The sequence below is a fragment of the Pteronotus mesoamericanus genome, unplaced genomic scaffold, assembly GCF_021234165.1.
Source record: "Pteronotus mesoamericanus isolate MK-2021 breed Mesoamerican mustached bat unplaced genomic scaffold, CSHL_Meso_final contig_50, whole genome shotgun sequence".
NCBI classification, from domain to species: Eukaryota; Metazoa; Chordata; class Mammalia; order Chiroptera; family Mormoopidae; genus Pteronotus; species Pteronotus mesoamericanus.
Window position 1 is genome coordinate 22839016 of NW_026555186.1, and position 24625 is coordinate 22863640.

At 42.1% G+C, this 24625-nt stretch overlaps 1 protein-coding gene across 1 annotated transcript; it reads right to left on the reverse strand.

Annotated features, from left to right (window-relative positions):
• Positions 1–2679: 2679 nt before the first annotated feature.
• CD180 (CD180 molecule) lies at positions 2680–18411 on the reverse strand. Its single transcript, XM_054578234.1, has 3 exons — positions 18205–18411; positions 8586–8752; positions 2680–4498 (listed from the first exon to the last, which is right to left on the reverse strand). The coding sequence occupies exons 1-3, from the start codon at positions 18292–18294 to the stop codon at positions 2773–2775; spliced, it is 1983 nt and encodes a 660-aa protein (XP_054434209.1). The 5' UTR covers positions 18295–18411; the 3' UTR covers positions 2680–2772.
• Between the last annotated feature and the right edge of the window lie 6214 nt (positions 18412–24625).

A 24625-nucleotide genomic window follows, 5' to 3' on the forward strand; every position in this document is an offset into this window, starting at 1 on the left:
TACAACAAAATAACTGTGTGTCCTACCACATTCCTGCCAGGACCCCCAAAGCCGAATGTTCCTGTGCGAGAGCGGACGGCTGCCCTGGGTGCGGTCAGCAGGAGGTGCTCTCTGCCTTCCCAGGGTGGGCTGCCTGACCTTCCTAAACTGCTGCTGCCTTCTGGCCCCTGCACCGAGAGGCTTTTCCTGTAGCAGCAGTTAGGAAGCTGCCTGGAGGAGCCCCTGGCTCTGCACACTTAGAGAGGCTGCCATGCCCACTTCTCATTAGGTCCCTTCTGAGCCCGAAACTCAATGACAAAAGGCTGCAGTCGCTGCCGGACTCAAGACCAATACCAACCCAGCCACGGCTCCGTTTGGCCTTTGCAGAAAGGTACCCCATCATCCTGGGCCCGGGAAGTAGTAAAGGTGGCTCAGGGCTGGCCAAGTACCTGTCTGCCCAAATGCTAATACTCAATATCATCAGGAACCAGTTAATTGGGTGATGTTTTCTTTTCTTAGCAGAGTAGTATTCTGCTTGCCCTCTCTCACCCGGCCCAGGCCACCTGGGGCTCAGAGGGATGTGGTACCCATGTATGTCTGCCACCTCTCTTGGCTCTGAAGGAACAATGACTTTAAACTCAGGAGTTAGTGGGAGTTAGCTGAGGATGGAGGAACAAGATGGGAGATCTTGAACACTTCTCCCTGCTTCCAGGATGTAAAGGGGAAGGACACACACACTTTGGTTTGTAAAACTGAGATACTGTGCCAGCTAATAGACCCTGAGGAAACTGTAGCCTGGGAATTGGCTGGGAAGCCCCACTGCTCACCGGCCCTCGGGGGCAGGGACGGGGCGAAGCGAGTGAGGTGCCCACCTTGGGCGCAAAACTAAGGAACACACCAAAAAACTCAGTAATGAAGATACATAGTGTTTTAACACAACTTTAAAAAAATAAAATCTAATGCAAACATCCCCAGTGAACAAAATAGTGACGTTTTAAAGTGGTATTACTAATTTTTCCTTTTTCCTCACTCTAATATGGTTCATTCAGCATGGCACTGTTATGGATCCTGTCTCTGCTTAAAATTTTAATGTTTTATTTATTGTCAATTTTTTTTTTTGCACTAAAAGTTTTAAAAATATTGCATTTTTTTTTTGGCTTGATTACTGAGATTTGGGTTCTCCCTTAAATTTTGTATGCAAGGCGAGGACCTCACTCACCTTACCTAACCCCTGGCCTTGTGTCCCTAAGAACTTGTGAGAAAACTTGGGCAACTATGTAGTACAGAATATCCCCTAAGACTGACAGAGCGTTTGCAGTGAAGCTTTATGACTTAGCCTCCCTGTTCCCTTGTCTTCCCTGCTTTTCCTGGGCACATAGAAGTAAAAAAGAGTTAATCCCCAAGTTTCCACTCTGTTCTTCTGTCCCACTATTATGCCTTCAACCTCAGGGCTAATAAATTCTGATGGATATTAATCAAGTTTCCCTTTGATATCCAATCAGAATTTCATAGCTACAAGTTACCATCGCTACCTGAAAAGTGGTCATAAACTTAACCAAGGCCTTGGGAATGCAGCATCTGTGTACAAGAGCTCTCTTGTCCATGAATGCAGGCCTTTTTGGAAGATTGAACTCCGCAGGATTGTGACACTGTGGGCCTTGGGAAGGCCTAAATCATCACCCTGCCAGCTTCCCTGTCCTCCTTCTCTGTCTGCATTCAGGGTCTCTGTCCTGTCCCCGCTCTGTCGCTGGTACTACCTTTGCTGACACCAAACAGAAACTACTCACTGAGCTTATTGTGTTCTTGACAGACAGCTGGTCTGCTGGGATGCTTTCTCCCGTTAATTTTCATTATCAATGTGCTATCTCAATTGCTGTCCCAGGTGAGTAGGCATTTGAGAGCTGGCCTGGGAGCCAAATCACCATTTATCTTACGGTTCCTGTGGGAAAGAAGCCTCGAAGGACCAGACAGACAAATGAGAAGAGCATTTGGACGCCAGCCCGCCTGTAAGTTAGGCTCTGTAACGTAAGAGCGAGAGCACCCGACTGGCAAAGGGGGCTTCCCGGGTCTCAGGTGAGCATGGCCAATGTAACAAAAGTCCTAAACCTTGGGGGAGGGAGGTCCTGGTGGAGGCTGTCTTTTTTTTTTTTTTTTTTCTTTTGGTAGCTATTTCCACCCTAGTGATATTGTAGAGACCCTTAGCTACCTACGGATAAGGGAGATGAATGGAGTCAATTTGATGGCAAGATTCATTTCTCAGCCTCTGCTTTTAAATTCATTGTTTTCCCTTTTTCGTTAAAATGAGCAATTAGACTTTCTCTGCAACAAATGTCCCCAACTGCTATGTTACTGGGAACTCAGACCCAAGCATGATGGTCACAATGTGTGAGAAGGGATCGGAGCTGGGGTCCTCAGCACAGCCAAGTGGTGGGCATCGATAGTTTCCTTTTCAGGTCAGGGGGAGATGCTTCGAAGGAAGTCCATAAGTGTAAGGGAGGTGGCCTCTTTGTGGGTGACTCTTCTGGCCATGCCCTGCCACGAGTGCTTTCTCACCTTCCTCCCACCTTCCGTGTAAGGATATGGCTCTTTCTCTCATGGCTGCATCTCTCCTTCTGGCCTTTCTCGGTTTGCTATCCAGGGAGGCTCATTTGTTCCAAGGCTCAGAAGAGCACAGTGAATCCCTGCCCAGCACCAGGAACCAACCTGTGAATTCCGGTCACCAACAGACAACAGTTCCTCTACTTAGCACAAATTTGATAAACATTTATTTGCCATCCCTAGAAACCTTCAGCACTAAATATGCTGGTATTTCCATCTAATGATGAATTTAGCTGAATAAATGAGCAGAATGGTGAACAAGAATAAAAATACTATGAGGAAAAAAATGCCCAAGGCTGTAATCCCGCAGGACAGTTCAACCTGAGACAGCTTAACTCCACTTAAAGATGGGGGATTGGCACACACTGTCTCCTCTGAGTCCTCGAATTTTTGCAGGTTTTCTTTGTACCATGTTATGAAATGAACATTTGAACAAGTGCAGTCAAGGGGATTGTCACTTAAATTAATGGTGCTCTGCTGGGACAAGATAGGGAGGAGATTGGGCGGGATGATCCGAATGCGATTGGTGGCCAGATTGACGTAGGTCCCCCTAAGGAGGCTAAGAGCATTGATGCTATTTTCTGTCAGGTTGTTGTGGCTTAAGTCCAGGTGACTCATATTCCCAAGACTGTGGAATGCTTGCTGGTCTATAGAGAAGAGCTCACAGAAGGATAAAATCAGAACCTCCAAGCCGCTTACTGTCTGAAGTAGATTAGTCTTTGAAATGCTCCTATCTTGAAAGTGATTGCCTTGTAAATTCAGTTGCCGGAGACCCAGCAGGCCTTCTAGAAGGTGCTGATTGCTAGTATCAAGGAGGCAGTGAGAGAGATTCAGAGTCTGCAGTAGAGAAAGGTTTTGGAAAGGACTTTGTGGAGCACTAATGCTCAGGCGGGTGAATGCCAAATCCAGGACTTTTAGCTTAGGACACTCTTTGAATGCCTGACTCTGGAGACCAATGGGCATATTGTAACTCAGGTTTAGGTATTGCAAGCGGTGCAGGTTTTTGAGTGGCAGATTGCAGCAGTCAGAAGCTTCTATATCACTGTGGCTTAAATCAAGTCTCTGAAGATGTTCTAGTTTTTCCAAACACCCAGCACCGAGGCCAAGTTTATTCAGGTTGCCTTTGATAGAGAGGTCTGTAAGGGATGGAAAACTGGCAGCATTGATTTCACACAACTGCTCAAAATGATTTACATTGAGAACTAATTTCTTGAGAGAGTTCATACCCTCAATCCCAGAGGGTAACTCTTTCAAGTGAGCTGCCGTTAGATCCAATTCCTGAAATTGCGTGAAGCACCGAAACGTGGTAGATGACAAGTCAGAGAAACGGTGCTTCTGCAGGTTGATGCTCTCCACAGACATTTCACAAAGTCCTTCAAACATGGCTGTAGTGACGTATTGATTTTCAGTGTCCTCATATGTCCCCAGCCAGAGAGACTCAGTGGTAGAGTTCTGTAGACCTTTGAATATAATAGACAAGTCGAGAGTCCCTCCAAACCTCAAACTCTGGAAGACTTTTGAATGGAAAGCCCCAGACTCAATGCCCCTGATGGCATTGCCATCCAAGTTAAGGCTTAGGTTGGTGGCCTCCAGAGCGTTCACATCTTTACCTGTGAGGTAATGTATGGCGTTATTCTGAAAATCCAAAACTTTCAGATTCTGTGTTGGGAAGTTTTCTGGGAACTTAATGGAGGAAATGTGGTTGCTTCCAAGATACAAACTTTCTAAATTCTTCAGATTTTGCACTGGGATAAACTCAAGATTGGTTATTCCTGTTTGGATCAAGAAAAGATGCTTCAGTGACCTGGGCCCATTAAGTGATGTTTCTGCCATGAATATCAGGGGATTTCCAGTCAACACAAGTGTGTCCAATTGATGATGGCTTTGAAAAGTGTCTTCATGTATCCAGTTAATCTGGCACCTTAAGAAGATAATAATATTTAATGATAATTAATTAGAAAAATGAAAACACCTTGTCATAGTGACCTATATTAACAAAGTCACCATTTCTGTATCATAAAAACAGAAAACATTATTAGTCATAAAAAACGCTCTTCAGTAACCACATGTGGCCTGCTGAATTAATCACTAGCTTCAGTTCTAAACATACTGATTTAGACTTTTTTTTTTCCAGATATCTTGCCCTTTTAGATTGATCTCTAAGAGGTTTGTGTTTGTAATCTGTGGGAATAATTAGTGGTTTGATCATTGGAAAAAAATCAAGGTATTGTTTATTATTTTAAGTAATATTAAATGTTATATATAATGCATAACATCTGTTATATGTGTGTTACCTTTATATAATGCATAGTAATGATCTGTTTTATATAAATCTATGTCATCCTGGTCAAGTTATAACTTTTTTCAATCTCTTTTTTAAACTATAAAGTATAGAAATAAGGATTACTTTGTAGAGTGCTTGTGAATCCAATGATATATATGAAAATAGTTCATAGAAATATCTAACACTAGAATTTCAAAGACACACATCCTGGTATTGCACCTAATGATACTGGATTACACACTAGCTTTGTCATATCTGCCAATATCTGTCAATCTCTTGTGGCCCAGAGTCTTTGTTTTAATGAGCCACATGTATCAGTGGCAGGAGGCAAAGCTTGGAGATAGGATAGGAGGTCCTATCAAAAACCTATAAACTACCAAGACCCTCAAATAGAATCTTTTCAGTGAATGACCTCAAAAAAGAAAGCTCACAGAGAGAGACCTTAAAGATATGTGTTTTTCTTGGCCTTGGCTCAGAGGGAACAAGAAAAACAATAACAAGAAAAGTCTCTGAGATTCCCTAACCATAGCTTCTACTCATGAGGATTGAGGCCTGAATTAATGCTAAGTCTGCGGACCTCCCAAAAGAAACCCAAGTGGAAAATTTAGTTTAAAGTGGTTCCAGAATGGTAGTAACTTCAGGTAGTGGGCAGGAGTAAGTAGAAACGTTTTCCAGATTGATGTATTTAATTTTTAGTAAAGAAAGCTTTCAAATTTACATAAAAGCAAGGAGAGTAACACAATGAACCTCCATGTATTTATCACACAGATGCAGCAACTCTCAAGATTTTGCCACTTACGTTTCTTTGTGTTAGCTATTCCCACCTCTCTCTCCTGAATTGTTCTAAAGCAAATCCTAGATATCCCATACATATTTGAAAGTAGGAATCTGCAAAAATGTCTAGACTTATTTTTTTATAGCCATAATGCCATTGTCACATATAACAATATTAATAATTCACTGGTATTATCTAACTTCAAGCAATCATTTTAAACAAAGATTTACACATATTTCCAAAAGAAAAATGAGCTCAAAATAAAAATTGACTTAACACATAAAGGAAACACATTAGTTAAACTCAGGGGGAAAAACAGTTCTACAGAATCAGGTTAAAAGCAAAAAAAAAAGCAGATACCAGAATTCTCAGATAGATCTGATAATGTATATGATATACAAATATATTCTATACCTAATGTGTATTATCAGAATATATGATAAATATGTCTGTATCAGAAAAACCAGATTTATCTTCAGGAGGATAGAACCCTTGTAGCACAGGCTTCCCCCAGGAAGTGAGTGTTCTGGGAACCCAGTGGTGTTAGTGCACCAGTGGGCATTGTTGTGAGAGGCTGTGTTTGGCTTCTGTGAATTTTTTTGGAGACTCTTTCAACATGTTTGCTCATTTCATGATGGGTGATTTACAAGCACCCCCGCCTGCACCACGCTGTGTGTTCTGTAATTTTTGGCCAAAAACATCATGACCCCTGTGCCCTGCCCTCCCTGTTCCCCCACTATCACCCTGAGTGACTTTTTTTTTTTCGTTTTCCTGGATGAAAAAAGTCCCCAAAGGGAAACATTTTGCCCATGTGGAAGAGGTGAAACAAAAAAACAACAGAAACACTAAAAGGCATCAAAATCGACAAGTTCAAAAACTGTTTTGAGTGGTGCAGAAAAAGTCTTGTTAGGTGTATTGCATCAAATAGCACTTTGAAGGTGACTGAGGTTTAAACATGTATGTATAAATACATAATTTTTCATAAATAAATTCAATTTTTTGAGGTTCCCACTTGTATGTAAATTGAAAAATCAATGAAATTTATTGAAATGAAAAAAGATAATAATACAAATTAGAAAGCCAATGTATAATCTATACAGGAGATTAGACACAGCTGAAGAGGATATTAATGGACTAGAAGTAAATATGAGAAAATTACTTAGAATATAGTCCAAAAAACCAAAGACATAGAAAGCAAAAAAAAAAAAAAAAAAGGATATTAAGATATGTGAAGGATAGATGAGAAGATGCAAAATAAGTCTAATTGAAGGTCAAGAGGAAATGAAAGAGTAAATGGGGACAAGTGAAAGCCTGAACTGCTAATGGCTAAGATATTAGAATTACCAAAAGACAACCAATCTCACATTTAAGGAGGCCAACAATCTACACAATATATTATTGTGCTATTACAGAATGCCAAAGACAAGGAGAAGCTATTGAAAACATCCAGAGAGGAAAAGGCAGATTTCCTGCCTGTGAACAAAGATTTGTGGCTGCCCAGCAGCAACAATGGAAGACTATAATGATAGCATTGAAGGCTGAGAAAAAAACACTATCAACCCAGAATTATATATGTCAGAAAAATACTATCTTCAAGAATCAGTGTGAAATAAAGACATTTTCATAAAAACGAAAACCAGGGAGAGTTTACTGCTAATGCACTCTCACTAAAGGAATTTCTAAGGATGTACTTCAGGAAAAAGAAAAATTCTTCCAGAGAGGAAGATCTGAAAAGCAAGGTGGAAGAATGAGCACAGAAAATAAAAAAAAACATGTTGGCAAAACTAAAGACACAAGGACTGTTTAGAGTATAAAAATAGCATCTGATTTGTGGAAAAGCAAGGGGCAAGGGGAGCAGAGGAAGAGGTTTTAGGAAGCATGAGGTCATATTATTATCACTTTTGGAAAACAAGATAAAACTTAGACTTTTCTAGTTAGAAAAAATGTCCCAGCCCATGCATTTCTTAAAAATGGGGTCAAACTCATTTAATCTATAAATGGGAAATGGAAAAGGAGAGGGAGAATCAATTTTCTTGGGGCATAATAGGTAGGTAGCAGAATGATCTTCTCTTTCAGGACAAGGTTTTCTTTCACGTGTTTCTGAACACATGCACATGGAGTTTTGGCTGGGGAGGTGGCCTGATGTCACTGGGGGGCCTCTGGACCGGGAGTGAGGAGAACAGAGTCCCAGCTTTCTTACCGTGTGACTTTAAGCAAGCTCACAAAATCTTCTGGAGTCTCCATTTCCTTTTCTAACACAAGCTGGCCAATCATATTTACCATGCCGCCCTCACAGTGGTGGTTTTTACAGATGAAGTAGTATTATGGTTGTGAATGCCCTCCCACTCTGCAGGAGCTTAAGTCAAACAACCAAAGAAATAGCTGTGCAGAAAGTACAGACACCATGCACACGCAGAGCCCTTTCTCTCTCTCTCTCTCTCTCTCTCCTCCCCCGCTCTCTCTCTCTCTCTCTCTCTCTCACACACACACACACACACACACACACACACACACATGCACGCGCACTGTGTTCCACTCTTGTTTACTTCCTTATTCTGCCTCTGAAACCAAATAATGGAACTCTTTTCCCAATTTGTAGGAAAGAAAAATTGCTTTTCTTGTAAAGCTTTATAAAGTATTGCCCAATAATGTAGTACAATGTGAATTCGATTTAGTACAAAATTTGTTTTCAGGTTTGTTATCAATGTTCCTCAGAACTTCTTAAATAGCACAATTGACCTAATGTAGTTGAACAATTCACTGTCTTCTCCACTGGCTTTTTTTTTTTATTACATTTTACCTGGATAAAGCTGTTTCATGGGAGAGGACAAACATACAGGATGGACATGTCTCTATGCTCCCTAAAAGGCTTGGGAAACAATTGGAATGCAAGTTGTGTTAATTGCTTAAGTAAAACATCAACCAAACACAGAGAACTCAGATACATACCTGGTTAAATCCAAAAAGATAAGATCTATGAGCCTGCTGAAAGTTGTATTTTGAATTGTAGGCAAGAAATTAAAGCCAAATTCCAAAAATTCTGTTGTGTTCGGTAGAGTGTCAGGAATTTCTATGAGACCTAAATTCTCACAGTTATATGTTTTGTTGGCTTCTTTCTGATGAGAGAAACAATGTAAATTAATAACAGACTTTGTAATTTGACTAGCAAATTTATATATATGTTATATTTTGAGCAGCAATCCCACTTCTAAGAGTCTTTACCAAATATATACTTGCAAAAACACAATATGACTTGTATATAAGATTATTCATTTTAGCATTTTTTGTATTAGAAGATTGACAATAACAAGATTACCCATCACTATAGGATTAATTGAACAAAATATGGCACGTTAACAAAAGGGAACCTTTAGCAGCTGAAAATGAAATGAGTAAGTTCTCCACACACTGATATGGGATAATACCCTGGTATACTGTGCGGTGAAAAAAGCAACATGCTGACTGTACAGATATAGTGTATATAGTAAATGGGATATAGTATATTGTATACTACCTTTTCTGTGAGAAAGGTATATGTGCCTTTTCTTACATTTGCAACAAAAAAAAAAAAAATCCATGGGGGAAAACTCAAAACTGGTTGTCTTGAAAGGGAGAAAAGGAACCAGATAGAGGAGCGAGAATGGAAACAAGACTTCTTTGAATATTCTTTGTTTTATAGGTTTGATTTTGGGTTCATGGAAATGTTTTATTCTATTTTAAAAACAAATCAAGTCTAGGTCAGCAACAACAACATTAGACTCTCAGGCATTCAGACTCTCTGATGTGATACAATTTTAACTACACATATTCTTGCCCTCCCCTCCCAATTAAAGCTTGAATCCGGTCATGACTTTAGGCTTAATTTCCAGTCTATAAGGGATGTGGGGGACTTAAAGTTCAGCAGCACTGCAAGGTAGCAATCAGCCAAATGAAGAAGATAGGACATTCATAGAACAACTGATTTTGTTTTATAAACATATCGATGCCATGCGTGAAAGTGGAGAGAGGAGGGTGTGGGAGGGGAGAGGAGACTGCTCTTGGAAAAAGAAACATACTTATGAAAATAACCAGCAACTATTAGAATAGCCCTTGTTTAGATTCTAGTTTAAATAATGCATTTAGGAAAAGACTTTTATAGACTATCAAGAAACTTTGAATGCAGATAGGATATCAAAGAATACTACAGAATTATACATTTTGTTAATGATAAGAGAAATGTTCTTATTTTTTCGAGATGCATTTTGAAATATGTAGGGATAAAATGACATGATGTTTGAGATTTGTTTTAAAATACTCTGGCAAAAAGAGAGGGGAGGAGTAGAAAGATGAGATTAGTAGCCAAAATGTGGATTGTTGTTGAATGTTGAGTGATAAGTACATACAGATCCCTTGCCACTAATTACATTTGCATATTTTAAGAAATTTTCTTAATATCTTTAAGTGATCTGGCAGTGGGGCACAGGCCTTAGGCCATGGGGCCTTGCAGTTTTGAAGTGTGAATCAGTTCCGGGTCTCTATAAGCTGCTGTTGTTCTGGGCACAGCCCGGCATATAAGTTCAGAGGACAGCCACATCCTATGTCGCAGGGGAGTCAAGTATTCGGAAGTCCGCCAGTGACTGCTTGTTAGATTCCCTAACTCAAGTTATAAACCTTGAATTAATTGGTAAAAATGGAAGGGGGTTGGTTAGAAGTCTATAGAATTATGGGGTCGTAGTTTATCTGGATAATGTCTTCGGATAAAACGTAGTGGGAGGTATGTAGGTCTGATGGTATCTATTATGAAATTCTCTCCAAGGAAAATGCACTTGGGGGCCATCTCTCAGAGCGTCTCAGGTTCCACGTGATTTCATCCACCCTTTCAGGCCCCGTCATTCCCTGCACCATGCCGGTGTGTCACTAGAGGCCCCACTGAGACTGCCCCAGTCTGGGAAAAGCTGTCTCATCAAACCGTAGATGAGAAGCTTTCCTCCTCGTGAGTTGTAAACAGGCCTGCATAGCTGGACACTTCTGCTTAGTGGTGCACTTTTTTGTAGTTACAGTGGGCATGCTCATGTACAAGAAACCACCGTTTCCTCTATTGTGATGACATTATGAATGTCACTGATGAATGTGCCATACTTACATTTCTTTGTAATTCGTATTTTGTTTTATAGACCCGAAGTCCTCCAGGCACTGCCACAAATCCACCTAATGCCATTTAATGCACACTTTGCATTTAAAACTTAGATCTAGCTGACTGGTGGGAAATTAAAAAAGAAAAACAAAACCCACATGTTGCGAGACACCTCTTTGGTACCCATGAACTTGGGTGACCCAGAGAGAAGATGTATGTGCAGGTGATGTCCCAATAGCTGTTGAGGTTTGGATTAGCTTTGAGGGGACATTTTTCTTTTCTGGTCTCTGTTGGCATAGCTGATGTCGCATACACTTGAAGAGAGGGGCCTTTCCTCAATTTGTCTTGCTTTATTCTGGTCCCACAGCAAAAAGCCTCTGTTCGGGGTAGTTCCCTCCTCCAGAATATGTAAGTGCCTGTGACATCTAAATTATCCCCCTTTTGTGCTTTACTAAGCACTTCACTGCACTAATGTGATTCAGGAAGTTGAGGATTGAGCTCGAGCTCTTTGGGGCCAGTGGCCTGAGGGAGCTTCTAGCAAAAGGAAAGGCAGGGAAATAAAGTAGCTCAGTCTGAACTCACTGAGAAACCGCAAACCAGTGGATTTCACACAACCGAGGAGTATCGAGGAGCCTCCGTGAGCCTGTGTTAGAACGTTCTTCTCTAGTAAGGGAGAAACCACAGCGAACTCTCTGCCTTTGATTTCTGGGAGAAAGTGGGAAATGACAAGAATTGCAGCTGATAGGAGACTTTACAAAGCAAACACATATCAGAGAATGTGCTGGTGTCTCTCTTTCGCTTTCTCGTTCACACTCCTATACAATCAAAGTTACCATTTCAGATATTACAGGTGGTGATGCTAAAACTCCTCACACTCTGGAATCATTTAAGCAGTGTTAAAGGTATTTCTTTAGGTACCAAGTATACACCCACATGCTCATGTGCACACATACTCGTTCTTTTTGTTTTTTAGAGGAAACACAGATGCTGTGACCCTTCACTCCTAAATCTTTTAAGGAAAGGGGTATTTTTATACAACCACAGTGCCATTACCAAAAATTCAGGGTATTTAACATTGATACGATATTATTAAACATTTTTTTAACACTTACCTGCGGATATGTTTATTGATTTTAAAGAGAGAGGAAGAGAGAGAAGCACCAATTGCTTGCCTTCTACTAGGGATTGAACTTGCAACCTAGGTATGTGCCCTGACCAGGAATCGAACCTGCAACCTTTTTATGTATGGGATGATGTGTCAACCAACTTAGCCGCTCAGCCAAGGCAATGTAATATTCTTAGCCAACATACAATCTATATTCAAATTTTGCCAATAATCCCAATATTGTCTATTACAGTAATTTCTGTTTTTCCAATCAAGGATCACATATTGCATTTATTTTTCTTGTCTCTTTAGTCTACTTTAATCGAAGACAATTCATCAGCCTTTCATTATCTGTCATGGCATTGATATATATATATCTTTTATAAATACAGGATCATAGTTTATGGGATGGCCCTCATTTGGGTTTTTTATCTGTCCTCATGATTTGTTCAGGTTATATATTTTTGGCAGAAATACTGCATCAATGAGGTTATGTCTTTTTTGCTGTCAGGATTCATATCAAAACTTTTTGAGAGCAAATTCTGATAGCGTAGCACAGGACTCCAGGACAGCAGAATGAAAATGCAACAGAGAAGAAATGCAGGAAGGGAATACAATGTGGCCATGGCTGTTGCCCAGGGCTGGGCTGGCTGCCAGGGCCACGTGTTCGGTTGCTTTTCCAGGCAGACACTCACCACCGCTTTCGCAGCCCCTGTGGTTTCTCTGAGCTCCACATGACCACTTCCTATAAACCCAGCCTTCATTTTCCAGACCAGCGATTTTCAACCAGCGTGCCACAAGAATTTTTAATATGTGAGATGCCTGACTGTTTAGTTTAGTCAAGGGCACTGACCTCTTTTCCCTAGTGTGTCAAATTAAAAAATGACAACAGCCAACACAATGGCCATCCAGTGTGAACGAATCAAAAATTATATCTATTTTTTTTTCAGATAGGCAAAAAACTTATTATTCGGTGTGCTGCAGAATTTTAGTAATTCATTTATGTGTGCCATGAAATGTAAAAGGTTGAAAATCGCTGTTCTAGACCTCCTTATGGGATCAATTTCCAAAGTCACTTTCTCACTCTTCAGCTTTGGCTGGTTTCACAGGACACAGTGCCCTTCTGGATGTGAACTCATGCAGTTAGCACGACTGTGCAAGGCTCCCTGGTATTCAGGGCAGCTGCCCCCTGCCCACCTCTCTTCCAAGTCATGGGGCATTTACTCAGGGTCACTGTGCACTGGGACCTGCACCAGCTACTTTGTCTCTAGCTTTATGTCAGAGCTGTGCCTTTTACACAGAGCAGGACTCCCAAGCGTTGTGTCTGTGTTTGCAATCCCTTCTCCCTATAGCTGCTCATTTGCATTTTTTCAATCAGGATCTTATTTTTGCTTCTTTCTGCGGTATCTCTAATTCCTTGCCTGTCCTACTGTATTTTCTCCTCTTGAAAGTGTTGAAATCATTTTCTAATTTAGAATCTTTTAAGTTTCACTCCAGTGCTGATTCCCATGTTTTTGGATCATCTACACTGGGCATCTACGCAGCAGCCAGCATCGCCGCGGGCGAAGAAGCCTGGGAGGCTGAACCCCAACCCTTCCCTGTTAGTCGCTCCTTTATGCAGAGATAACAATTTGACTGAGCCAAATCTCAGAGTAACAATTACTCTCTGCAAATAAAACCAAGCATTCCCAAACGGGCACAGTTCTAAAACTTTGGTGTCAATCAGATTCCTCTGGACAAAGGACATTACAGTTATGTGTGGTTTATTTTCTGTTTGTCTGCATTCAGACTGCTTGGGTTCAGATCCCAGCTCTCAACCACTAAGCTGCATTCTCTGAGCCTCCTTTTCCCCAACTGTTAGTGAAGGACAATAACCCTTCTTTGCAGGCCACTCAAGATTAATTTGATAATGTATGTCAAGCACTCCCAAGAGGAGTTTGTATTTCACTAGATCATCACAGCATCATGGCATTGTCTGGAGCTATTAGGAAGCATTTATATCCATGAACTTGGTGTTCTCCTGAAAAGAAGCTTTTCTAAGTACACTTCCCATCCCCCCATGTCTAGAACTGAAGGACTGTCTCCTACCATGGTTTTGAGTGTACAAAATAGCTGAGGTGAACCCATTTGAAAGGAGGAGGCATGCCTACCCTCCCAAATAATTATTCAAGAGCACATCTAAAATGTCACCAAAATTCAAATCACAGAACGCTGAATTCCAGCTACGCTTCATGTAATTGTCAGCCTTCAAAGACTTGCGCATGGGTCTAATTTTGCTAGTCATGGTGCATGCACTCATGCACACACACAGGGAGAGAACAAGTAGCGCCTAACAATGGAGGAGTCTACCTGGAGAGTTGATGGGTGTTCATTGTATTATTTTTAGAACTTGTCTAAGTTTGAAATATCTTCAAAGAAAGTTTTATTTAAAAATTCACCTTGATCCTACCTCACTTCATACACAAAAAGCAATTCCAGATGGACTATAGATCTAGATGTGAAACCTAGAAATGGAAATAAATACAAAACAATAAAAATACTAGAAGAAAACTTAAGATAGTATCTTCATGACTTTGAGTAGGCAAAATTTTTTAAATAGGACAGAAATTCACTGAAAGTAAAGCAACAACGATAAATCTAGCTACTTTAAAATTAAAGACTTCTAGCTCTGGCTGGTGTGGCTCAGTGGTTTGAGTGCTGGCCTATGAACCAAAGTGTCACTGGCTCCATTTCCAGTCAGGGCACATGCCTGGGTTGCAGGCCAGGACCCCAGTGGGGGTACATGAGAGGCAACCACACATCGATGTTTCTCTCCCTCTCTTTCTCCGTTCCTTCCCCTCTGTCTAAAATAATATAAATAAAATCTAAAAAAATTAAATTAGACTTCTGTTCATCAAAAGATATCACTAGGAAAGTGGAAAGGCAAGCCTCAGAGTGGGAAAAGATATTTGCTATCTGATTAAGGACTAGTATCCATAGTACATAAAAATATTCTCACAACTCAATATAAAAAAAAGACAGATACCCAAAATATTGGCAAAAGACTTGAAAAAGCACTTCACACAGACACACACACACACACACAGACACACGCACACATACAAGGACATGCAAATGGCCAGCAAAAGCATGAAAATGAACTCAGTTTAATTATTCATCAGGAAAATAACAATTAAATCCCAGTGAAATAACACTACCCATCCATCAGGATGGGTTTTAAAAATGAACAATAGCAAATATCAGTGAGGTGTGGAGCAAACAGATGAATATAAATGCTGATGAATATAAATCGTTATCCACAATTTGGAAACCGTTTGGCAATATCTGCTAAACTTAAAAATGTGTATACCCTATGACCAAATGCATCCACTTCCTGGTATATACCTAATAATGATTTGTACATTGGTTTATTAGAGACATAGATAAGAACTCCAAAGCAGCAGCATTCATGATAGCCCAAAAGACTGAAAACAATGCAAATGCCCATTCACAGTAGAACAGATAACTGGATGGGGGCTCATTAACACAATAGAATACCATTCAGTGATGAAAATGAACCAATGATTGGTTCACAGATCATCATCAATAAATCTCATATATTTAATGGTGAACAAAAAAGGTCAGACACAAAAAAGTACACGCTATCTGGTCTCATATATATAAAATTCAAAAAGAGGCCAAATTGATCAGTGGTGAGAAAGTTGAGTGCCAGCTGTCCTTGGGGGCTAGTGACTAGGAGAAGGTGTGAAGGGGCTTCCGAGGCTCTGAGAAAGTTCTGTGTCTTGATCTGTGTGCTGGCCACGTAGCTGCATTAGCGTAGTGAAAACTCCTTGAACTGCACAGTTAGGATTAGTGAACTTTCCTGCATTTATGTTTCACTTCAATAAAAAGTTTACTGAACTAAAAAAAACAAGACAAAACCTTGTTTTCAGGATGGATGCTGATGAACTAATGGTAGTTACATGAACATATATACAGTATGTGGTTAGTTGTGCTTAAGTTGGAAAGGAAGGACTAAAGAGGAAAGGAAAGGAAGGTGGAGGGTTAGGCTAACTGGGGTCATTTGCAGTTGAAAAAGGGCCAAATTTGTAAGTCAAGCTCCCTCTCCCACCACTCCCCCTTTTATCCTGCTCCTGCAGCTGAGAAGTTCTTTACTTTCAAGAACAATTCTCATCTATCTTTGTATTTCCCCAGTACTCACATAAGTAAGGATTTAGTACATAACCTTAGAATTCTGCTGCCAAGAACTCATATGTGATAGAAGAGTCCAGGAAAATGAAGAGCCAATGTTCATGAGATAGGTCCCAGAGCATTTAAAATCCGACTTCTTCCAGAGGGAAGGCTGCAGGGAGGTTGTTTTATTGGAAGGTTTCAATATAAACTTAGCCAAGTGGAAAAGCTCTCACTGCAGCATAAGGTCAGGCCTAGAGATCCTGGCACCCTCAGAACTGCTCTTGCCACCTGAACGTCTCAGAAGGCAGCAAAAGGTCTAGGGTGCTCTCCCTGCCTCTTTCCCTTCCCTCCGCCAAAGCAGTGTCATTTGCAGAAAGGAAATGGCTGGGCCTGGTGTCCTCAAAGGAAGCTAGACTGGCTCAGTGTTTCCATGGGCTTTCAAAAACTCCCAGGACCCTCTTGTGGGCCTCAGAAGGGCTGATGGGGCCTTTGCAGGAATATGGGGATATAAGAGTTGAATAGGTAGGCTTAAGGGTGTGGCATTTTAAAAAAATCTGCTTCCCAATGAGCTGGAATGTACTGGTGATACTATGCTACCTGGGGGTGTTATGAGAGGTAGATGGAATACCTATCTGATTGCTGAGGAGGCTGTGTGCCCACTCCTATCCTCTTACTATGCCACCTACATGTCTGTGTGAGTTTGACCTTCGAACCTGAATGAGGAGGAGACAGCCTTCTAGGGCCTATAACAACTTCTTACTCCCTTCTGTTATGGAATAAATTGCGCCTCCCCCATTCATATGTTTAATTCCTAACCAGGTACATAAGAATGTGCCTTTATTTGGAAATAGTCTTTAAATAAGTAATTAAATTAAAATGAAACCATTAGGATGGACTCTAATTCAATATGACTGGTGTTTTCTTAAGAATCAGAAGTTTGGAGACAGACATGTACAGAAGGAAGACCATGTGAAGAAACAGAGGGAAGAGGGCCATCCACAAGCCAAGGAGAGAAATCTTGGAAGAAACCAACCCTGCCAATACCTTGATCTTGGATTTCCAGCCTCCACAACTGTGAGAAAATAAGTTCTCTTTGTTTAAGCCACTCAGTCTACCATACTTTGCTATAGCAGCCAGAACAAAATTATTCACCTTCGCAGCCTTCCTTTCCCCAGGCATTGTGCCTCCTCTTAGTCTTAGTGTGTTCTGATTCCATCCTAATACCTGACTAACAAGGCTGTGTTCTGCTCTGCTCCCAGGGCTGTTCCAGTCCTGGCTGGAATTCTTGCCCTTGCCTGCTCCCTTAGCATTTTCCTGCCTGTGGCTCCCAACCACCACCTTTGTGCCTCCGCCTCTCCTGACTCCACTTCTGCTCTCAGCCCCAGCCTAGGAAAGCAGCCTACCGGGGCACCAAGACTGATGGTCGTTCCTGCCCGCCACCCCCCGCCCCCCCGGCCCCCGCTCCTGTTCGTCAGGCCACGTAGTGCTGTACACTTGTTGGAGTCAGAGACAGTGGGAGGAAGGTGGAAGCATTTTGGAAGACAGTAAAAAGACTGACTGAGGCCCTTCTTTATCTCTCTCACCACCTCTTTTAAGAATTTCCCACAGGTTGATAAATATTGTTATGGTTCCAAACAGAAGGTGCAATTTGGCTCTGTTCTCTGATATTGCTCCTGTGGGTTAGGAAAACAGATGGAGGACTGTCCAACTTGAGGACGATGCCAGACTCATTCAGGGTGATCTTTACATGCTATAAACCTGGCACAGGTTATCCTTACTAATCCCCACCCCGAGAGCCAGGAAACCGAAGGGCTGTGTGGGGTAGCGGCCATGTGCTGTGATGTTGGACAAACAGCTCCTCCGTGCTGGCAGCAGCTTTGCTGGCCTGCTCTCTGCACTGGGACCCTGTTGATATTTTTATGTCCCAATTAGGACTATTTTGAGGGCATTGTTTGAAGAGGAGGAAAACTCTCACTTCTTCCTTCTAAAGCTCTGCGGGATCCTCCCTTGGCTATGCTCTTGGCTCTTTCCTCACAAGAAAGAAAAACTTCTACACACCTTATTGCCCTTTCAAAGACAGTGGATATTGCGATGCCAAGGCTCAGCTGGGGCTGCAGGCTGAATCTCAAAACTGCCAGGCAGTTTAATCTGGATAAAGAGAAAAAGTTTGGACTCACCTCCATGCATGTCTGATCCAAGGAGGTGATGGCTTCACAGCTGGCAGAAAACAGCACTGCCAACAGGAAGCTGCTGATGGGGGGAGCCATCACGGGACCAGTGCCACCCCAGCTTGGTGGGCTTATCTACGATGGCCTCAGTGACTCGGCAGCCGGAGACGTGTTCAGGAGGGTGATCTCGGAGCCAGAAGTGCCCTGACTGCTCAGTGTCTGGTGGCTCTGTGCTGCAGAAAATGGGAAGTGTCTTTACATACCACCCACCCTTGCCAAAAATAGCTGGGGACCCAGCCCCAGGATGGCCCAGTGCATTTCCTGGCAAACACATCAGTTGTGCAGCCTTCCTGAGCCTGTCACGCTGACTCTCGGTGTGATGGTTTCTATTGACTTTCGCCACCTTCGGGGTTGGGCCCACTTCGATAGCTCCTGTGGAGGCAGGAAGCTGTCCACACGAAGGAGGCCACTTTGTTAGTTGGCCTGGATGGGTGACTGGGAGGGGTGCCGGGCATGCTGGAGGGAAGGACCGAGCCCCGGGGTGGTGCTGCCAGAGCTGGGAACTGGAGTGAGGGAACAGGTCACCCTCCTGAGTGAGTGTGGTTGCTCCTTGCACCTCCGCCGCTGCCTGGGCCACCTCACCAACACCCACCTCTAGTCTTGGAATAGCGCTGGGACAGATCCACCCCTTGAGCTGGTGACCCAGGCCTACTAACACAGCAGGGTAGAATCCTGCCTTGTACCTTCCCAGCCTGACCCGGTAGAGGACACTGCTATGTACGGAGCCATCTGGCTAAGAGAGAGCAGAGTTGAGGATGCCAGGCTTGGCTCTGTTTCTCCTTAGAAATAGCTTTGAAGCAGGATTGCAAATACCCTCATTATGGTGCAAGACGTGGTAGTGATTACAAAGAGTGAAAATTCAAGCATTCCTCACTGGGCTGAATTTAGCTGCCTCAGACCTTGTCTGTTCTCCAACTCTCTGGCATATAGGAGATATTTGGCATTACTGTTCTCCCATTCTGTTTCCAATAGCCCAGCTGTTAGCATCACAGCACAGTGACTTGAGATGCTACTACTAATACTACCACGACTGTATTGCTGCCATTAATACAATAATTACAGTAATCACCATTTATTGAGCACTTATTATGTGTCAGCCACTGAGCAGGCTGTTGTTTTTTTTTCTTATATACCTCCTTCTCACATGTTCTGTCGAAGAGGGGTTATTTTTTTTAAAAGATTTTATTTGTTTATTTTTAGAGAGAGGGGAAGGGAGAGAGAAAGAAAGGGAGAGAAACATCAGTGTGTAGTTGCCTCTCACGTGTCCTCCACTAGGGACCTAGCCTGCAACCCAGGTGTGTGCCCTGGCTGGGAATTGAACCATTGACCCTTTGGTTCTCAGGCCAGCACTCAAGCCACTGAGGCACACCAACCAGTATTCAGAGAGGTGTTATTTTTTTTAATCCCATTTTATAGATGGAGGAACTGATGCTTAGAGAAATGAAATGACTTCTCCAAGCCCAACTAGAAAGTGGTGGATTAGAGCCTAGATCCAGGCTCACTGCAGAGACTATGCTTTTACTCTCCACAGTTTAAGAAAGAGTGTTGCCTCCTGAAAGAGCTGAAGAGTGGATGGGGTAAAGAAAGTTCTTCACCTGGAGATTTCAAAAAAGGTGCTAAAAAGAAGAGGGGTTTGGAGAAACTATGTACTTGGCATGGTATTAGGGCTACTACAAATATTGAAACTTTTCTGGTCATCCTAAAATTCCATCCTCAATAGCAAAACACATCCAAAGATGCTTTTGGCAAAACACAGTCTAAGCAAACTGGGATGGGCGACCAGCCACCTTGCTTTAAAGAAGGGGTGTGCCACGGTGTAATGGGAAGGGGCTGGACTGGAAGGAGGCACAGGCCATTGCTCATCAACTGAGAGAAGTTGGGCGAGACATTTCACCTCTTTGAGTCTATTTCCCACCTGAAAAATAGAACAGGAATTCCAATTCCTGTTCTATTGACATCACAGGGTAATTATGAGAATCAAATGAGATAGTTTACATGAAAATTCTTTCTTAACCTTAAAGTCCTACATAAATATGAAGAATGTGAAGAAAAGACTCCTCTGAGTAATCACTTCCAGTGTCATGTAAATATCACTCTCAGGAAATTGTCTCCTGCCCCAGAGACATTGAAAAGGCATATTACTTTTCTTAAAGAAAGGTGTGATGGCTCAGTTAAGGTTTTGTCATTTTCTGAGGCCAAGTATTTGCATATGATTTGCACCATTTGCATAATGGATTCAAAAGACTCACTGCAAGTGTATAAGAGTAAAAGAAAATAAATGAATAAGAGTAACCTTCTGCCATAGCATTCAAATCAAATATTCAGGGCATAATACCCTGAAATAGGAAATAGATTAAAATTTAAAGTATTGCAAATAGATAGGGAGATAGCTTTTAGAGTTTGGAGGCAAGAATAAAACTCTTATCTGGTCCTGCTTGTAAAGAATCACATACTCTTAAAGGTCACTTCATCCTAATGATTTTCATGCCTGAATTTTCTCCTCCACACCTTTCACTCCATGCCTCTGAGTGGACAAAAACATACACTACATTATCTTCTAGTGTTTTCTGAAATGTCTTAGGCGACAGAAAGCTTACTCTTCAACAAACTTTATTGGCAAATTTTGACTGTTTAAATGTTTTTATCTTATTCTGAACTGCTAAAATCCTTCCTCCAACTTCTCCACAATAGTTCTTGTTTTCTTGGGCCAGCAGAACAATTTCAAGCCCCTTTTCTACTTGCCAGTCCTTCATGTATTTGAAAATAGTTAGGTCCCTGAATCATCCCCTTTTTAGTTCCTCCAACTGTGTATAAGTTCATGCATTATAATCCCCAATAGTCTGTTTACCTGAATATTTTCTCCATCTCCTAAAAAAAACTCACCTGAATTCTGGTCCAACATTTGCCATTAACTGCTCATGTGTGCTTGGGAAAGTTTCTCTAGTCTTAATCTCATTATCTAGAAAAGGATGGCATTGGTCTAGCTTATCTATAAGGTACCTCTTCATCCAAAATCCCATTACTCTATTTCAGAACAATGATTTCCATTCTACTTCTGTAACAGTCATTGGCTTGAGGCAATAAAATGGAGTTAACATTAGCTTATCCTGAGAGTTGCTCTTTCTTTCCTACTCCAGGCAAACAAAAATAGAGGGAGGTCTATCTAGAGCAATGGGCACTGTGGTTGCTACAATCCTGTTGTTCACAGTACCTTTAGGAGACAGAATTGCTGTCACCCATTCCAGAAACAGTTCTTGCAGAGATGTGGAGAGGGGAAGAAGATGAGGTAAGACCTCAGAAGCTTGTGTATTTCTATTGACCAGTAACCACATCAGTGGAGAAAAAAAAGATTTGTAGACCCAAGAGATTTTCGTAAAGTTCAAATGCCCTTTTATTACGTAACATACACGCATCCCATGCCGTTCTTTTCTGTTGTTGTGCTGCCTTTTAATCCACCAGGTTTCCATGCACTTCATCCCTTGGGTCAGCTGCCACGTGTGGGTGACTCCATGGAGCTGTCCGCTTTCATGTCTAGGAAGCTGTGCCCTCTCTTTCCTGTGTTTCTAGGTCATTATGGTCTGGGGAGTGATGTGGGGTCCTGGGAGAGCTTGTTTGGCTCTTCAAGCATTTTCTGCACAATCGCCCAAGGGCTATTTAGTTTCTTTCTGGGGTGTGCAAATCAGAATATGTTGTTGTGATCCAACATTAGCAAAGGACTAGATGTTCAAGGTCCACCACAGCTTATGGGCACCAGTGGGTGTTAAGTTGCCCTATCTTCTTTTCTCCTTCCATATGTTAAGTTTTTGTTCTGCTTTTTAGTCATGCCTGCCTTCCCCTCTACCCCAGATAGTTGCTTGCATCCAAAATTCTACTTAAACTTGAGTGTTATGATGCAGTTTATGGCCAGTAGTACTCCTGATTGCATTTGTTTGTTTGTTTTACCTGTTTATTATAATGTAAGCTTCAAAGCCATAAGGGCGGAAGTAAAGCCCTCTCAAGGTTGTCCTGCCTCCTCTCTGAGGGATTCCTTCCATGATGTCTTGATTGGAGGGGGGCACATGGGAACAAAGCCCTCAAGCCAAGCCTCCTTGTCATGCTGCTGCACTGCTGCCTTTGCAGCTGATGGCTCTCATGAAGTCACCATCTTAGACAGAGTTGTGCCCCGTTCCCCCCTGGGGAGGGGATATGGCTTTTCTCACATCCTGCTCAGGTCCAAGCTCGGGTTTCTGGATGGCTTCACAATGCCGTCCCTGATCCTGTTGCTCCAGACCTGCTCTTTCTCTGCCCTATGGTTGATGGCGCCACCTCAGACAAACAGGCATCGCCAGCTCCCCTCTACATGAGAACACCCCGGCCTGTCGCACCTCAGAGCCCAAGCCAACTGAGCTTCTGTACTCAGGAAAAGGGGACTTCTTCCTTGTTCAATTCAGGGACAGTCTGTCTGCATTTCCTGCCCCAGGATTCATCTCTTCCCCAGAAGATTGATATTGGAACTACCCCTTCCCTGGCACCCCCCTGCCCACCCCATTATAATAATTTAAAATGATCAGATGTTGGGATATTTCCCCAAATCTAGGTTTCACTATTTCCTGTGGTCATCTGGTTACATATACAGGGTCTGGCAGAAGTAAGGCTTGCTTGAGTGTGGTTGGTGGGGTAATAATATGGGTGTACTGATTTATAGTTTTAATTTGAATATTTTACCTAAATTGTCATATGGTGCACTTGAGTGTGATATTATGTTACAGAATTACAAGCTCATGATTTTGTAATAAAAGATTTTATAATAAAAAGGGGGCATTATTTGTGCCAGATCCTATATATGCATTTGATTCTAGAAGTATACGTAACATGTTAGAATATTTGTCAAGCTTTAACTTCTAATTAACCATAAGGTTAGTGCCATTCACTAACCTCTCTTTCAGGTGGTGTGTTTTATAAAGACAGAAATGTTAAGGGCATTTTTGAGGTTTTTCTCTCAAGCTTTAAATGAAAATGATATTAACGGGCAGTAGGATATGGGGCTAGAGAATAGGGCTGGAATTGGGATTCTGAGGTAAACTCTCGTCTCTGAAATAAAGTCATGCTAAGAGTAGTACATCAACATCAGAAATTTTAAAGCTAAAAATAAGCTTTAAAATAATCTAATACAACTCTGCCAATTTTTTTCCTTAAAGGATTTAAAAAAACAACATGAGTCTAACATTCTCTAGAGTTCAGATTATTCCTATTATTATCAAGCTATTTACATTTAGGCCTTCTGGAACATTTTTGACATCCTGTTTCCTGTCAGGCTTTTCACCATGAGCGTTGTATTAGATTAAATGTCAGAGCCCTTTACAGTGAGGCATGGGAGGGATGGATTCTCTGAACTAGTGAAGAGGTCGGTGGCAACATGCTGTACAAGGCAGCATGGCGTCCTTTCTTCATTCTGGTGAACCTCAGACTGTTCCATCAGTGGAGACAGGAAGCATTTGTGGGTGAGGGTAGGATGGTGGTGCTTTGAGGGGAGCTTGTTCATTCCTCGGCTCCATGTGGCGCACTGACTTCCTTGTGTGAGTGGGACTAGCAGTAGACGGGCACACAATGACTTTCTTAGAGTCCATCTTCACACTTGGCTTCCTATTGGCATGAGACAAGTCATTAGCCTCTCAGAGTCTCAGCTCCTATAAAACAGAAGTACTGCCTTCACTGACCACTCTTCACAAGAGTGCTTGTGAACGCAGGGTAACCTATAAAATACTATGAAGAATGATTTATTATTTCTAATATAAAACATGTTTCAGTGACCAGGCTGGTCTCTTTCCCTCATTCAGGTTTGTGACTTTAAGGACCAGCTCCTTGGAAGGCAGGGGAAAGCTAGGGACAAAAATAAGCAGACTACTAAGAAAATATATGCAGGGGACCCTCATCAGGTGTCAGGCACTCTTGTAAGCACTTGACATGCATTAATTACCTCATATAACCTTCAGAACAATTTGTTGAAGTAGGTCCTATTCTTATCCCAAATCTATAGGTGAATAAACTGAGCTCACAGTAGTTCAGGGATATGCACAAGGTCGCAGGTGAAAAAGTGGAGGATCCAGGCCCCCTACCTGGATTTGTCTGGTCCCAGAGTCTTGCCCCTCACCTCACTGCCTCTCCAGAAATTCCCCTGCTTGTAGCAGAAAGAAACCTGGAGCCACGGGTGCGGGGCAGGAAATTTGCATGGCGCGGATATCCGCTGCAGGGATTCTTCCTGGCATTCATTTGACAACCACATTTTCATAGGATAGAGAGGGTATTTGGAAGAGATGTCAGCCTTAGCAATTTAATCAGCTGGACCGAAAGCAATCAAGATGCCATCTGGACAAACCCTGACTTCCTGCCC